Source organism: Saccostrea echinata, unplaced genomic scaffold, assembly GCF_033153115.1.
Source record: "Saccostrea echinata isolate AGI-Se365-2 ecotype Australia unplaced genomic scaffold, CSIRO_AGI_Sech_v1 ptg000030l, whole genome shotgun sequence".
Taxonomy (NCBI): domain Eukaryota; kingdom Metazoa; phylum Mollusca; class Bivalvia; order Ostreida; family Ostreidae; genus Saccostrea; species Saccostrea echinata.
Window position 1 is genome coordinate 12,036,528 of NW_026889779.1, and position 18,285 is coordinate 12,054,812.

General features: G+C 36.8%; 1 protein-coding gene across 1 annotated transcript in view; it reads right to left on the reverse strand.

Moving 5' to 3' along the window:
- Nucleotides 1-16,818, reverse strand: part of LOC133196348 (furin-like protease kpc-1) — a 36,697-nt gene extending 19,879 nt beyond the window's left edge. Inside the window, exons 1-3 of the mRNA XM_061332257.1 lie at nucleotides 16,706-16,818; nucleotides 16,476-16,562; nucleotides 16,291-16,371 (exon numbers count right to left, since the gene is read on the reverse strand). Coding sequence (XP_061188241.1) covers nucleotides 16,291-16,371; nucleotides 16,476-16,562; nucleotides 16,706-16,771 — 234 coding nt within the window. The 5' untranslated portion in view covers nucleotides 16,772-16,818. The remainder of the gene's footprint in view (nucleotides 1-16,290; nucleotides 16,372-16,475; nucleotides 16,563-16,705) is intronic.
- Nucleotides 16,819-18,285: the final 1,467 nt, after the last annotated feature.

Consider the following 18,285-nt stretch of genomic DNA (forward strand, 5'->3'; position numbering starts at 1 on the left):
TTTTCTGAAATGAAGTTTCACGACCGATTTTCCATTTAAAAAAGGCATGGGAGTCCCTAAAGGAGTCATGATATGAATCTCAATGCTATCGAAATGTTTTTTACTCAGTTTCAAATATTCCGCTCGAACCGGTTCCCATTTAGCTTGTTTTTTATCTTCCAGATTGAGTGTACAAGGAACCACTCTTAATAATTTCAAGGCATTGGATCCTACCGTCTGGGGTTCAATCAAGTCACAATACACGTACATGGATTTCAGATTTTCATATAAATCTACGGTATTGTTCCCCATGTAACTAACGTTGATCCATTTGGTTTCTGTATCGTTCTGAAGCATTACTTTCTTACTTTCTATTCCTAGCTTATAAGCTAAAGCTGTGGGGAAACGAATGCATAAGGGATATTTTTTAAGTTCTCTCCCGTTAAAGTGATACATCACTTTATCATATTTGTCATGATAGGTTAATTTCATGGCATTCTCTTTTTTAGAATCACTTTCTTTTTTAGAATCACCTAAAAACTTCCATAATTTTTTCAAAGTTTTTTCCAGTCCAAGACTGATTTCATTTGTTAAAGCCATGGGATGAATGTAAGGCCCTGGTCTAAAGTGAATTCGCTTAATTTCCATTTTCTGGTCTTTTGTTATGAGATTACCAAATTCAGTATGGACCCAATCTAATAGGACAGGACATAGACTTAATGGCATCGCATCTATGGTTTTCATTTTAAATCTATCCCATTTAAACACATTAGGTTGTTGGACTTTTGAAGTATAAAACTGAGGAAGTAGGATGTCAAAATAAGCTTCCTCTTCTGTGATGTTTTTCAATGATATGGGATACATCAATTCTGTTAAAGCCACTTCCCATTGTCCATCTGTTAAATCGACTGTTTGTGGTAATAAAGTTTTAAATTGAGCCGTCGTATTACTCGGAAAAGATTGCATGGACCCATCACTGGGTAAAGTCATGTAAAAACTACTGCTCTCGGCCATGTTCAGTGAGATACTGAGACAAAATAACTTAAGACCCTTCTATTTATAACAACTATTTTTTTTTGTTTGTTTTTTAAAATTTTAATTGGACATATTATTACACTACTTCTTCTTCTTCTTCTTCGGATCTGTAAGGAATCACAGTCTCAAAACACTGGCCCTCTTCGTTTTCCAAGCTATCTTTAATCTGGGAAAAAGGAATACGACAATACAGGTACTCTGTAGGACAGTAATAGCTAGGAATCCTCAGTCCATCTTTTTGCTGGTTCCAGAACAAATCACGAAGACAATGTTCTATATTCCAACACCATTCACCTTCAGCCAGAACCACACGAGTCTGGAATTTACAACGACCTAGTATCAACCATTTGTACTGTTGATAATGATGGTATATTTTGACCCTCACCTTAGATCCTTTAGGATGCAAGAATTTCTGTCTTTTTTCCAACCAGACATCTTGAGTTGATGTTCCTGGATGATTTTCAAAATAATCTAGGATGGCTCCTATTTTAGTTTTCATCCAGGGTCCCTGCATGTAAATACATCCAAATAAACTCTCACAATACCAACGATACTGCATTTTTTTTTTTTGGCGTCTGACTTTGAGACTTGACTTTTTCAGAATGAATAATTTTTGGGTCATACCTCTTTATATATAACCTTATCTAATCTATTTTTAGTATCTCAAAAAAACCCAACAACATTTTTTTTTATGATTTATTGTCCTTCATATCTACATAAGGGACAGAGTCTGTAACAAGTCTTGACAAAGTTCTCAACACATTTCCCACAGCAAGGATACTGTCGACATTGTTGACACTTCCATCTCCCCTCCGTATTTTCCTCCCAGCAGGTCAAGCATTTCTTTAAAGCTCTCTTTCTCGTTACTTTGACCCATAAGGGCACCATATTCTCTGCCCCGTACTTCCATGTGAAATATTTCACACACCAGTTACATCCACAGGTCTCCATAGAAGGGGGATCATCCACAAACCAGTGTGGAAAAGGCATTTCACAATGCTCGCAAATTCGATAAGTTCTGTGATGCCACCCCGGATAATCATACACCGTAAATGTACGCCATTGGTTTATTTTCCTATCACAGTAATGACAGTAATACTTTTCTACGTCAATCAAATAAATCAGTCTCCACGAAAAAATCATGATTGAGCTCAGTGTACTCAAAGCTAAGCTTTATATACCTTTTATTTATAGGGGGTGGTGTGCAAAAATGTGTTGGACTTACGTTTTTTTTATTGAGATACTACTGTTTACGTTTGATTGACGTTATGCTGAGTCAGGCATAAGCAATACACACAAAATCTTGGCAGAGATTCAAATCACAGCTCGGTATGCATTGTGACGTCACAAAAAATGTTATACTTGAAGAGAGAGAGAGAAAAATAAGACATTTTTTTTTTTTTTAATTTTTTATTCACAATAACATTAAAGTAACAAACATGGAATACTTTGACATAATTCTTTTTGAATAGGAAAAGTTCTCCTCATGTACAAATATTCTGTTTCACAAGCACAGTCCATGATGTCGTATCCTTCTTTGACCACTTTATTTACATAATCTTTGATACAATCACGGATTTCTTCCATCCATTTCCCTTGAATCCAAGTCCTTGCTGGTCCCTCTGGTTTGTGAGCGAAAACATATTTTACTTTCCATTTGAATTCCTGATACTGGGGTCGCCATGGTCCTAATAATACTATTATAAGTTGTCCACATTCATGGTCCGGTAATTTGATTCTCTTATACAGGTACACATCATTGACTCCTGTTTCTCCCGGATTCTTATCCATGAAATCTTGGATACATTCATCTTTATTTTTTATCCATTCTCCTTTTTTAGTGGAACCTGTATGTTCTTGCATTTTCCAACGATACTCTGAGCTTAAAAAATCCATGTTGCTCTATCCTCAGTCAGATCAGAAATGAATCTTTTTTTTTTGTTTCCCCCATTTTATATATACTCTGTGATGTATTTATTTTTTTTTAAGACATTACCCCTGTGCATTCGTGGTCTTCTTAGGGGTATGATGCATCATTGTAGGACTAGGCATGATATAACCCACTGAAGAACTGACACATACCATCCAATATTCTCGATTAGGATCATGTAAAGCTAACATGACCACACTGGTAATGATAAGAGAGACACAGATAAATAATTGGGCGAAATAAACGATTTCTTCGCGAGGAATATTCTCTCCACAAAATTTCCAATGAGGCGTTATTTGATGAGATCCGTTTGGGGAATCCATGAATCAAAACTAGGAGGATATCCTTTCCACCGAACTTTGACTTCTTGAATGATTTTTTTCCCGACGCGTCGCTTTTTATACCCCAAGATTTCCTCCACTTCGTACACGTCGTCTTTTTTAATGATCTTTTGTAATTCTTTTTCGTAAAAAGTCCCTTCTAATTCTTCTCCGTTATAATCTTGCACTCTATACACGTAAGGATACCTTCCAGGAACTCTTTTAGAAATGGTAAACAGTTCTGTGGTCCAGTTAGGTAAATATCCTTTTTCAAATGTGCGTTTGGCTTTACTGATGCGGACCTGATCTCCTTCTTTAAACTGAGGTTTAAGAAATTGTTTTGGATTCGATGTCCCATATAAAGTTTTCCAGACTTTTAACACATTAGAAGCATTCACTTGAACTGGGGCTCTTTTGATACTCCGATGATAGGTATGATTGTAAGCATACACTAAATCCGGTAAAACTTCTACATACCGTCTGGTTTTATGACGAGTAAAATAACGCCACATGCGTGCTTTGAGTGTACGCTGAAATCGTTCCACGATACTAGCTTTAGTGTCCGTATTACGAGTAGTAAAAAAATGAATGGATTTAAAAGCTTGTAAGAATTCTCGATTAGTAAATTCTTTTCCTTGATCTGATTGAATGCGGACGGGACGTCGACCGTCTTGTTGAAAAATCTCTTGTAATCCTCGAATCATTTCTTTTCCTGTTTTCTGTTTTAAAGGCACTACCCAGGCATATTTAGATAAGACGTCAATGGCACATAATAAAAACGTATATCCATCATTATGTTTCTTTAAACTGGACACATCTGCTAAATCTAATTGCCATTGTTCGTCTATATCGGTCACTCTAGTCTGTTGTCTCCGGAATTTTCTTTGAATGGGTTTATGTAAAGTATAAGTATCTTGCTCTTTTAACCATTCTCGAATCTTTTTCAGGGAAATTCCTAAAGGTTTGACCTGACGATACAAAGCTTGTATTCCTCCGTACCCTCTTTTAGGATCATATTAAATCTCTTTAAAAATATCTTCTACTTGTTTCTTTTTCATATTTTAGGCAATGAAAGCCAATTTTCATCGATTTGTCCTAATTTCTTTTCTTCTTCGAGTTTGGCTTTTAATTCCTTTTTAGCTCTAAAGGGACTATATTTGGATCCTACCCTTGTCCCTACAGGGGTTGAAATGGGTTTTTTAATGACGGTTCCTCTATCCCCTACAGGTCTACTCACTGGAGTGTCAAAAAAAGAAGAAAATCCACTATCGTCTATTTCGTGACTTTTAGGAGTACTGATTTTTCCAAGGTCTCTGCATGGCTTTTATAAGGTTTCCATTGCTCACGTATTCCAGAGGAGTACGCGTTTCTTTTAAAGCTTGAGCAAATTGTTCTAATCCTGTAGGAACCGGATGAGTTTTACGAGAATAAGATCTCATACTATCAGCCATTAAATCCACAATGTTAGAATCGGGAATTTTTTGACCTCGATAACTAATTTCACCTTCTTTATTCCAAGTTAACACTTTAGGGTTTTTCTTTAAATGATTTAATAATAATCCAGCTTTTCTTTTCATGTTTTTATTCACTGTTTCAAGAATTTCATCGTCAATTTCAGCTGCTGGTAATGCTGCTGCTGCTGAGGCTGCTGGAGCTGCTCCTGCTGCTGCTGGGGCTGCTGGAGCTGCTGCCGGAATTTTCAGTTTAGAAATAGGTTCCTGTCTAGCTTGTTGTAAATAATTCCTATATCGATGAAGTTCCTGGCCATATAAAGCGACTTTTTCTTCTGGGGTTAAATCTTCACGTCTTGTAATCTCGTCCAATTCCTGACCTAAACTGATGGTGGATTGAAATTCCGGAGGTTTGGGTAATTTGGCCTTGAGATCATTTAATAAGACTTCAGGAACTAACACCATTTTACGACTCATATTTTCTTCTTCTTCTTCTTGATGATTTTATAGAGGGATTGACCGGCACCCAACAATAAAGGTGCTGCTGAGATTAAAAGGGGTAAAATGTTCCCTCCTTTTTGTTGAAGTAATAAAGCTCGTCGTTTCTGGACAGATTGAGGTTTGACCAGCCTCCTGAAGATGTGTTTCTTAGGAGCTAGTTTTCGTTTATGAGCCGAACTAAGAGGTAACACTCCTTTTAATAGGTTGTACACGATCTCGCAGATTTTGAGAATACAATCTCCAGAGCAATGTTTTAAAATACCCGTCTTTAATGGAGAGGAATAGTGAGGGTCCGATAACACTCTTAAAAGTGGCCAATGAGGTTTTAATCGTGTAGAACAGCATCTTTTCTTCTTCTTCTTCTTAGCCATCCTGGGGTTAAAATGAGGACATGTTCCAGGTTTCTCCCCTTTTTATACTCTCAAGGAGGAGGAGCATACATGTCGTGTTTGGCCTTCTCGTGTTTATCTCTATTTTTCTGGGTGACGTAGAATTTAGAACAATATCGGCATTTATATCTCATTCCTTTAGGAAGTTGAGGTGTAGAAGCGGTCAGAGGTTGAAAGCGTGCTATTTTAGGAGTGTGAATGGGTACTTTAATTCTAGGAGTGTGAATGGGTACTTTAATTCTAGGAGTGTGAATTCCCACATTGACTTGAGGAAACATTTCTAAATCGGGAGCTCTTTGACTGCCTATGGGTCCCATAGGACGATCCAATCTCATTTCAGCTTGTTTTTTTAATAACTCCCCAATAGTTTTTTGTCTTTGTTCTTTATAATACTGATTGATTTCGTTTTTTAAACTTTCAGGCATGGCTTTTCGTTGAGCTGGAGTTTTGGGAGTCGTTTTTTTCTTTCTACCACCTTTTCTTTGAGCAGCAGGTTTTCTCTTTTGAGGTTTTCTCTTAGGAGGTTTTCTCTTCTTTCTGGTCTTTTGAGCTGCTCCTCCTACTCGGACCATCCAATCTGGAAACACTCTTTGTTTCTTATTATTGACTCGTACTACCACACTTTTTAAACGACGCACACGTCGTTTCTTAGGTGCATTCCATTTAAATAAATGACGAATGATGACTCCGCCTAGAAATCCGGCTCCTCCGCGTTTTAAAATGGCATTTTTTCTGTCTTGATCACTCGCCGACTTATCGGCTATGATACTTAAATCTTGACGATGATTATTAATAAACTTTTGAGTCTGTTTATTGATAGGTAAGACCCCACGTATCAAATTTCGAGCTCCCATAGCAAACCAATTCAATAAAGCTTTACGCCCTAATTCGATTAAATGGGCTCGCTTGGCAGGATCTCGCTCCTGCTGTAAACGTCGTAACGTTTTCACAAATTTACTCTTGGCTGAGAGAGGTCGACCCATGACGACTGTATAATGATAAATGACAAGTTTAATGTTGGTACATTTTTATTTATACTCTTGTGGCATGTGTATAGTTAACAATTCAAACAATCGACTTCTCAATCTGTATTCGTCTGGGGTGTGTGGATTCAGGTCCACCAGGAGATACCCGTGAGGAACACTGGTGGCTTCTTGATAGGCCGACATCAAATGAGGTAAGGCTAATTGTCGACTCAAGACACTGATTTGAGATTTGTCTCTGGGATTTTTAAACAACACTAAATAATGAGCATTCAAACTAATAGTGCGATGCTGTGGTGCCCGATCAAATAAATTCTGAGTGATGTAAATCACACTGGTATTCCGATGATGCGCTTTACGGGTAAACCAATCCACGATCGATTCGATGGCTTTTCCTCCCATCATGTCGTCAAAAATGAGTAAGTGAGGAATACTTAAATTGGCTACTAATTTCTCATCGTCTTCTGGAATATTTCGAATGAAGGAGACCTGATCTGTTAAAGAAGTGTAAGCAGGTTGCCATTCCCGATAACACCACACAATTTTTTGTGGCATGGGGGTAATCCAATGTAAATTTTTCACTAATTTTTTAACAAATTCCGTTTTCCCCGATTTAGAAGGTCCTGCTACCACCATGGTAAATTCGTGTTTTAATTGAAAAGACGGGAGTGTCTCGTCAGCTTGCATGATGATAAATGAAGAAAAAAATAGGGTTTCAATCCTTTTTATTCAACACAGAAATATACGTTGGGTTCTCTTCACATCGGATCGACAGATGGGGCAATACCGGAAGGTGGGAGCACATAATGAACAGCAACATACGTGTCCACAAGGGAGTAAAGCGATTTGTAATTCTCCCTCTAAACAAATGTGACATTTTCCTGTGGCCTGAATCTCTGTAGAGGTTTGCTCTAGTAGAGGTTTAATTTCAGGTGAAACTTTGTATCCCACCCGGAGTAAATGGTTAATAAATACGATCATCACCCACTCACGTCCTTTATAGGTATTGATGTAAGGACAATTAGGGTTCCAATAAGCATGTTCTACATAAGGATCGTCTGTAGGTTTCCAGCAGTTTAAAGTCATACCACAGTGAAAACAGATGGTCTTATCACTCACTCCCCTGTAAAAAAATCCGGCTTTGGCTAGGTTGGGTAATAATCCTTTTAAAGACTCGGGCCATCCCTCTTTAAAGGTAGCTTCTCTCTTTAAGAGCAGAGCATAGTTAGGGTAATGAGGAACCCCCTCTGGCTCCCTAGAATGATTAGCCATGACTGAAGTGTTCAAATATGTTTGTCCCCTTTTTATAACCCCCTTCATATTTTAGGGGTTTTCCCCACATAAAATAATAACACATTTTGAAATACAGTTTTTTAATAACCATAAGGTAAAGTATTATAATCATTCATTAATTGTCTCTTATCATAGACAATTCTATATTGTTTTTCTAAAGGTACTGTCTTGACTTCATGTTGACGAGTCCTCTGTATTTTGTAAGGATACGAGACTTGGATTTCATTCATTTCTTTCTTGAGCATTTTTTCTAATGTCTCTGGTGATACGATATTGGAAGCCCGATAATTAAGAGTCAATCCTTTGACTTTACACAGGGAATTTCCCTTGGCGGTGAGGTAAGCATAATTTTTAGGACCTCCTGACATGAATTTGATAATGTGGTCCCCGTCTAATTCATCGGTCCATTCTCCTAAACTGTGGCCAAGGGTAGGATTAAATTGTCCCTCCTTATGTTGGTATATGATACTGTCCGTATCGAAATAAAGGACCCGATCTCCTAAAGGTTGTAAAGTCTCGTAGAGGTGTAATCGGGCATGAGCGGTAGTGAAACAGGCCAGTACCACGTTTCCGAAGGGACACTCTTCTACAAATTCCTGTTTCTCTTGATAATTCACCAGCATCATGTCCAATTCGGGCTGCTCTTTATTTTCTAAGAGTTCTAGCCCTTTGATGTCAATGGTCGAATCTTCTAAGAGTTGCTGTACTTCCTCTTCTTCGGTCAAGTATCGAGTTTTAGGTAATAACAGGCGTTGAGCGAATTTTCCCCACAGGCAATTTAAAAAGAGTTTGGCTATCGTTCTTCGCACCGGATTTTTTTCTATACTTAACAGGTCCATTCTAATCCCTTCTCTTTCTATGACTTTACGAATGTAATCTAGTTTTTGTTCCTCCGTCTGACAATCAGGTGGGAATCCAGAAGCTTCCTGTTTGATCTTTAAGAAGGTATCGATGTAAGATCTGAATAAATCTTGACTGCTTTCTGGAAAATGCCAAACCTCGTAAATCCGCTCTAAAGTATATCCCATGTCTAAGGCTTTATGTAATTCTGTAGTCACCCAAGTACCTGTAAGACTGCGTTCCTGGTCTGTGTGTTGACATCGATGTTTAGAAGTAGAGTCCTGTCGTTCCGCACAGGTTCGACATAATGGAAATAATAACTTGCCTCCTGTGCGATAAGGTAAAACGGGGTGATAGAGGCCTCGGGGTGGTAAGACCCGACAGTGAATGAGACCGAAATAAGATCTCACGTCCTGGAAGTCGTCTGTTATGATCTGAGGATGGCCCAAAGGAAAAGGTCTGTGTTTTAACACGTAAGGGTATAAGGAACAGACGTCCACGTATCTCATGTCCCCCTCCTCACAATACAAGCGTGTAGCATTCGTCCGGCCTCCGTACAGGGCTTCTCGGGGGTTCAAAGGATCTGGAATGTCCAGGTCTCGTACATAATTCTGTAATGCCCCCTCTCTTTGTACTTGTTGATCGAAATCGTGTTCCCAGATACTACGTACGGAATACCCCATTTCCTCTAAGACCGTATTCCTCCTTAAAGTTTCCTCGTGTAATTCCTGGTAAGTAAATTGTGTCCGGTGAGGATGAGTTTCGGTCTGTAGATTCGGATAGCAAGTAGGGCATCCGTGCCAATAGCATCCGTAAAATTCGTAGATGGTACGAGTAGCTTCCTGGTATCCATCTACAGTATAACTTCCGATCTTCACTTCTCCTCCGTTTCTAGCATGTCGTATGTGAGATCCGCTCTGGTGACTCATCCAGCTTAACCAACGACAGGCTTTGGCGGAATATTGACGCGCAGGCTGATACCCCATGTTGGGAATGATGGCAATGGTATCTTCGGGCATGAATCCTCGACGGTAAGCTAAATTGGCCGCACTGGCAAAAGTGATGGATTCCTGGAAGGGGTCTACATGGACCAAGGTCTTGAGAGTGGCTCGAAACTGAGCACAGCATCGTCGTAAAATATCGACGTCTGAAATACAATAGTCTAAAAATTCCTTCTGGAAATCAAACACTTTTCCGGTTTGTTGTTCGTACCATTGGTAAAAAGCCTGTCGTCCACTTATAGACATGTCGTCCGGATTGTAGAAAGCTGCCGGTGGATAAGGCCCCACATAATTCTGGTTCTGTTCTGTATTAAAAAAGTGAGGGAAATACCCTTTTTTCAGTTCGGTGAATCCGAAAGCAGAGGGCATTTTAGACAGAGCAAAAGGTAAAAAATTGTAAGAGTCGATGAATTTCAATCCGCAGATTTGCATGGATAAGATTTTACTGCCGTTCATGATGACTGTAGGCGTCATGCAGGCGGAATGCACCAGGTAATTTAAAATGAACTGTCCGTCATATCCTTTGAAATTGTGGGCAATGATGATAGCCTCGTCGTGTAATAAGGCGGAATTCTTATTGCCTGTGTCGGGTTGTAATAACCAGTCCATGAAGTGTTTTAAGGTATCTGGCCCTTTAAACGCGTGTTGACGGGGTCCCATGTGTCGACAGTGAGGACAGGGATCTTCTATGGGTAAGTGTCCGCAATGTTGACATACGCGGTGTGCCACACATAAATTAGGGACGTGGATGCCGTTTTCCTGTGTACATTCGAAATCGAAATAAATATAAAACTGTAATGTCTCTTTGCCTTTCTTTTTCTTTTTCTCAGGCTTCAGTTGAACGTAGCACTGATGATCCGTGTCTACAGTTTTCTTACAGATCTTACATTGTTTCTGTCCTCCGCAATGATGATGAGGGAGTAACATTTTAGGCATCCATTTCTCACAATGCTCGCATCGTCCCATTAAACTGCATACTGTTGTGGCCGTATTCTTACTGTGAGGCCGTAAATGGTTTTCGTAGCAAGTTCTGCTCTGAAAAAATCCCTGGCATTGATAACATTGAATGTGGCTCCCGTCTGGAGGGCAGGGCGTGTCCGTTAAACAAAAGGAACATCGGTAAGGACACTTGGTACGATGGTCTGTGATTTTCCTGTAGCCCACATCGCAATGATCACAATAGTATTGATTGCCTGTCACACCTGGCATAGACAAAATAGCATCGTAATGATGATGGTCTAACAAAACATTTAAACAAGTTCCATCTCCGACGCCTTTGTATATGGGCTCTAAACTGAGTTTAGAGGAGGTGGACTTGAACTGAAATATTTTCAGTCGATAGCGAGGGGCTAACACCTGTTGTAATTTCCCCCATTCTTCGGGTCCACAAGGCTGATGAATATCACACCCGGCTTGTTCCATGAGAGCTATAGCTTCGTTTTTCTGGTCATTAGCTCTTACATCTCCTAACCTCATGCGTTTCCATAATTTTTCCCATTCAACTAAACTCTCTGGATTTTCCGGTTTTTGACTGTGTAACCGGGTGACTACAATGGCTCGAGCTAAACAAAATTTATCCCAAGGATTGTCGATCTGAACGATGCATCGTTTATTTTTCTTAAAACTCTCCTTGTTGACCATCAGGTGTTTGGTATTCTGTCCACCACTGCCTTCTGGATATTTGACATGAAACATGTCGAATTCCATAGACCCGTCTCCCAGTTTAAAATCTTTCTTGGATTGTTGCACGGCTTCTATTTTGTCTAAAATGACGTCCTCGTTGAAATGTTTACATTGAGTAAACTCGTACCAAATGTCGGAATCCAGAGAAGGGTGGTGAATGTTCAGGCGTACATAATCGTTAGGGTTACACTGCATTTGATATTTGACATTCTGTAGCATGTCTCTAAATAATCGCCGAACAAAGCCTCTGTTTTCCTCCTCTGGAAATTCTTTAAAATTCACACTGTAGACATCTTCTTTAGCTTTAAATTTTCTGGAATGCTTAGCTTTATTGAGTCTCACTTGGTAATACTGGGAAATGGTCTTTGGCTTCGGTGGTGGTGGTGGTGAATGAGGTGGTGACGAAGACGGAGAAGGTTCTTCTTCAGGTAGATTCCTTAAAACTTGTAGATGTTGAGCTCGGTTGGCTTTGGCTCTCTTTAATCTTTCCATTAATCTCGCATTTTTTTTCCTGAGAACTAATTCTCTGGTTCTCTGTCGAGAAATAATTCTTTCTAATTCTTTCTCCCGTTTTTTCCATCTCATAAGTTGTTGTGCATGTAACAATTGTTTCAAGGCACTATCAAAATTCATCTTGATAGATCTGACAACAAAATGAGCTGAAAGTCGGAGAAAAGCTGTATTTATAGAGTGTATGACGTCACAATGCCTAGGTAGCTCGATGATCCAAGACTAAGTATTGAGACGTACACAGTACGTACAAAAGGGTATATAAAGCAGAACTGGAAATTTTAGGATCAGTCTTAGTGGGCATTTGTTACTAGACAGACGTAAAAATATGGCAGAGGAAAAGTCCATGAATTCACCTCCACTCATACCAGAGACACAGGATAGTATTGAAGGAAATGAAAGAAGTTTGATATGTGATATCTTAGATCAAATGACCAATGTAATGGAGATACTTCAACAGACTATTTGTGAGTTTAAAGAAGACATGATTACTGAGATTCGTGTGTTTAGAGGAGTGATAATGAATGAGATTGGAAATCTAGAAAAGAAAATAGAGACAAGTCAGGATCAAAAGCAGATTAACAACAAGAGGAAACTTCCTGCTACTACCCAGACGGAGAAGACCCTGAAACTCCAGAAGAAAAAGTAAATATGTACATTTTTTACTTTGAATAAATCATCTTACACACTTTTTTACTGTGTTATTGTTTTTTCCGTTGTCAGAAAATAGAGCTCTGTGTGAATGACACACATGACGTCACAATGGTATACTTGAATCCATGCCAAGATTGTGTATTGCCTAGACCTGACTCAGCACAATACGTAGATCAAACGTAGACCCCCCTTTGAATGTACTCAGTTGACCCGGCCATCCAGGATCTGGGGGGACAAAAGTGCACTCAGTTGACCCGGCCATCCAGGATCTGGGGGGACAAAAGTGCACTCAGTTGACCCGGCCATCCAGGATCTGGGGGGACAAAAGTGCACTCAGTTGACCCGGCCATCCAGGCTCCTTATACTACTCCTATAGTTAGTGGGAAAATAATTCAAATTATGTATATAATTTTTTCAATTTCATTTTAACATTATTTTCTTATTTTCAAGTTTGTTACGATTTCGATCAGACATACGGAGATATAAAGAAATGTAAACACCGTATAAAAATCTGATTACGACGACAAAATAGATTTTGTCATCAAGGAAGCGAGCATACGTTAAATTTTGTTTAGCTCTGTGGTGAACTCTTCTCCAGACTAAACGACCTCCGAAACCATTAACAAGGCAAAAAAAAAGTCCAAGAGTTTGTATTTTCATTGGTATATTTTTTTTCTTTACAAATAATTCATCCAGAGTAAAAACAAAGGCTCTGGACGACAATCGTTTATTTCGGACTAAATAACGTTGACCCGAGGTACAAAAATCGGTACTGCATAATACTAAGTCAAACTGTACATGACACTTCGTGTACTTTTACATTGATGCAACAACAACACACATTTGATTTGATTCTTGTAAATAATCGTTTTAGAAAAGAGAATGTTTTATTTCTATAATGTTACATGTGATTACAGAAAAAACAAGAAGTCTGTAATTCAGTGCTCATTAGTAATACCCCCGCTCTGATGTGAATATACCCTCTCAAGAATCCCATCATATGCATACCTAAACAAAGAGTGTGCTAAAATTTCAAGCATCTGTCTTGAGTAGTTGCTGAGAAAACTGTGACAGAAATTTGGTATGGACAGACGCACGGAAAAACAGGAAGTTGACATCAGATTTATACAAAAATGAATCCCGCCATATGACATGCCTAGACAAAGAGTGTGCTAAAATTTTAAGCATCTACGATGAGTAGTTGCTGATGAAACGGGGACGAAAATTTGTTACGGAGAGACACACCGACACACAGACAGACACACAAGGGTTAAACAATATACCCCCTCTCCTTCGGAGCAAGGTATAATAAAAGTAAACGCTTCCCGATCGATTCAAAACGAGAAAAAGTTTACGGCTGGCTTGACGTTAAAATGACGTAGCCATGCTGCTCCAGGTCATCAGACATATGCAAGTTTATAATTTCTCCGGGACTCATCTAATGATACTATTAATAAGAATTTATTTTTACATTTGTTTTATTTGTTCTTGATAAAATGATGAAAAAAAAATTATGAATTTATCTCTTTCCTTTATGGAGTAAAAGGAAATGCCTAAATAATTTCCAAACAGTCCTGGTATGTCAAAAATTTAAATCAAGCATGATTTAAGAAAGAACAAAGTCTTATGCCTTTGAATGGTTTTCTGTATTCAAAACAGACGTCTTCATTAGTATTAAAGCTTTGATGAAAAATTTTTAAAATATGTATGCATATTGTTGTAAATAATTTTTTTCTACAAGCATGACATTTTTTCTTAAAAATTTTATTGCAATTTTCATCTGAAAATCAGCTACATCCGAAGCATTGTTTCCTCCCAATATGAATGTCTTAACGTCGAGAAAACAATGAAAATTAAGAAAATTAGACATGTTCTGTATGTATTTAGTAAATATTTATTTTCAAACAGTAAGGAACAAAAACGTTAACTAACTTTCAAGTATCAAACTTTATTTCATCAAAATAAATGAAAACTTAGAATGATCTTTTCATAGTTGCTGTAAAATTCTTAAATCGTATATAATTACATCACTAGTAAATTAAAAATTATATCTTGTCCTAAATAACATTTCAACCAGTTAAATTTTAAGGGAAAAAAATCACATCGTGATTTTTTTTACCAATCACAACAAAGGATGTACCAGTTCGAAGATTGTAAAACAATTTATTTCTGAATATTATTTTTCAGGATATGGAATGTACTTGAACAATATCAGTTCGTTTTGTATTAGATTTTTAAGGAAGCTCTAAACACTGCACACCAAAGAGTTCTAATTGTAGGGTGAGTTAGAGTGATCTGCCCTTAGAAGAAAAATAGAATAAATGGGAATGTACAGTTAATGACACAACTTCTTATGAATTAAAGTATTCTTAATGTTACATTTGACCAAGATTAAGTAATTGAATACATTATTTCCATTAATTTTCCCGATGAAAGTAAACAACAGTGATTTCTGTTCACAAATAGTTCATTGTCTTTGAACATGTTTTCTGCAGAAATAAGACAGGCACCCTATGTTGAAAATGAACTAGATACACTGAATATGTGCACCTTTACATGATATATTTTTCTCAAAGTCCAAAAAGTATTTTTCATTAGTGTTTAGAGCTTCCTTAAAGTCAAGTTCTCTAGAAAGTATGGACGTATTGAAAAACTCTGACAATATTTTTCACTCTTTCTTTAATGATCAATTGTGTGTGTGTGTGTGTGTATATATATATATATATATATATATATATATATATATATATATATATATATATATATATATATATATATATATATATAAGATAGAGAGAGAAAGAGACACAGAGAGAGAGAGAGAGAATATTAAGTCCAAATGATTAATAGTTATTTTGATATATAACAATTTATTCCAAGTTTCTTGTGTTTGATTTTTGACAAAAGCTTTTTTCTATGAAAAAGCCCAAATGTCTGTCCGATCAAAACATAAAGTGGGGGTGGGGTGGGGTTGCACAATGGTACTACATGTATGTAATTAAGATTTTGTGAAAGTATCTTTAAATTTTATTCAGCGGTCTAGGAGAAGTTGTGGATGAGAAATGCTTACATCTGATATTATTGAAAGAATGGAAGTGTTTATGTATTGCTTTGGGAAGCCTGAAATATTTGTCAAATGAAAAGGAAAAGAGGAGGAACATAATGGTACTGTATAATAAAGTTTTTGTAAACAGTATCATTAAATTTTATTTAGTTGTAAAGGAAGAGTTGTGGATAAGAGATGGGAACCCCCGATTTTATAAACAGAATGACAGTGTCCATATTTTGCTAAGGAAAACCCAAAGTATGTGCCCGATCAAAACGTAAAATAGGACATTCACAATGGCATTATGTAATTATAAAGATTACGTGAAAGTACCATTCAATTTTATTCAGATGTACATGTATAGGAGGAGTTGCGGATAAGAGATTGGCACCTTCAATATTATAGAAAGAATAACATGGTCAATGTTTTGCTAAGGGAAACCCGAAATATATGTCCGATCGAAAAGTAAAATATAAAGTGCACAATGGCACTATGCAACAAAGATTCTGTGAAAGTCTCATTAAATTTTATTCAGTTTTATAAGAGGAGTTTCAGATAAGAAATGGGTACCCCAAAGCATAACATACGGACGTACAGACAGACGGACGGACAGACTTCTCATTACTATATAACCCCGCTTTTCAAGCGGGGGGATATGATAAAATATACACTTACCAAATTCCACATGTCTTTCCACATGGGATCAGCAGTCCGCGGATAATTTTTATGAAGATCCTGATACTCTATACTTTTTATCTGGAATTAAAATGCTTGGAATTAAGTACACTTGTTCTGCATTCTTTCCGAATAGCACCCGTGTGTTTAAAACAATTCATAAATTTTACATTGATACACTATACCTTATCCTTAAACTGGTCAGCAATCTCTTCGATATTCATTTTGTCATTGCTTTCTGGGCAAGTTATCAGGTAATACACACTTGTTACCTAATTAAATTCAAATAATCAATTTAAAGTCAGACAACGAATGTTATTATTTTCTCTGGAAATGAAATGTATTTACTGTATGTTATTCGTTAATTCATGAAATACATTTATGAATGAATTAAATTTATAAGTGATATACCCACTTGCTTAATAAAAGTACACCCTGAATGACTGGAAAACTCCTGGACAATATCCATAGAACTAGACATCACTGCATATTCGTTTATATGGAGACTACATGTAGAGCTAAAAAAATCAAGGAAAATAGAAAGCAATATAGATGATCCAAAATGCATTTTCGTTGTGGTATTTAAATCAATTTAAAATATTTTATATAGCTCTACTGGCTCGAAACAAGGCATTGATTTTTTATTCTATTTTCGAGTTGAATTAAATTTTAAAGTCTAAACGTTTTTTCTTTCTTTGAGTAACAATTTTTTTTTATAGAAAACATCAATATATTTGTTATTTACACCTTTGGTTTTTTTTTTTATTCTCATGAACAACATCTCTTCATCCTGCAAACAATGTGCCAAATTACAACTTATTTCGTACCTTAAACATGAAAGATAAAATATTCCAATGAATTTTTTTTCTGATAGGTTTAAACTTTTATCAATTCTAGTCTCGACATGATAAACACAGACTTAAGAAACAAAACATTGTCTTTTATTAGGGTTAGAAAAATGATCATTTATTAAAGAAGTTCCTGTAAACACGATTCTTAAAAGAAGTAGCAGCCTATTCAGTTGGTTAATGAAATGGCATTTTGTATCTCTAAAAAGTGTCTTTCCTTTACTTCTTCTTCTTTTTTTTAAATATATATAACACTTATTTCTGCAATAAAAGACGATATTTATGTACTTCAATTTAATACATAAAAGTTTATTTCGTTTCTCTAAAAGTCTTTTTCATTTTTTTCTTCTTTTTTTTTATTTACAACACTGATTTCTGCAATAAAAGACGATATCTGCGTACATCAGAATAATATCAACCTAGTTTGTCAATAGAGTAGAGGATAATTGTAGTTTGCTACATCACAGTAAATTGCATGTTTGTAATGTTATGGTTTACTAAATGTTGACATTGGGTCATTTAAATAGGTAAGATATTCAGCTTTATGGACAAGAAGTCAAAGATTTTAGACTTCCTTTTCTAGGGATTTCCAGATTGTATTTAAAACAATAACCAGTACACCCCTAGTGATAAGTAGTGATAAAGACAGTTACCTATGTGATAAGTGCAGAAATAACACTTCAAAGTGATAACTACTGAAAACGACCCCAAAATGCCATGCCAGGCAATTAACTGCTATCTTTTTTTGTTTATTAATAGGAATCGAGAATGTGAACTTCTGCCATGTATACAGAATAATTTAGCATAATTTAAGCACTTTGCATTAAAACATAGGAAACTTCATTGAACTGTTGTTAGGTTAAGTTACACATGAAATGCTAGGATAAACAAGAAAAAAAACATGCACCTTGTAAGAAAAAATTATAATTTTATGGGCTTTTTAAGAGTAACACCGCTTTTAGACTCGATGTGCTCATTGACCATGATCGATTTCATATATTATGGTATCTACAGCTTAAACCTGCTTAACGTGTACAATCCGGACTTTGATTTGAATTTGAAATTAACCTAAGCAAGTGTAAAAAAGAGTTTCTTTCTCGTTTAACGTAAAAAAATAGTTTGTGCACGGATCATTTCCGACCTCTTT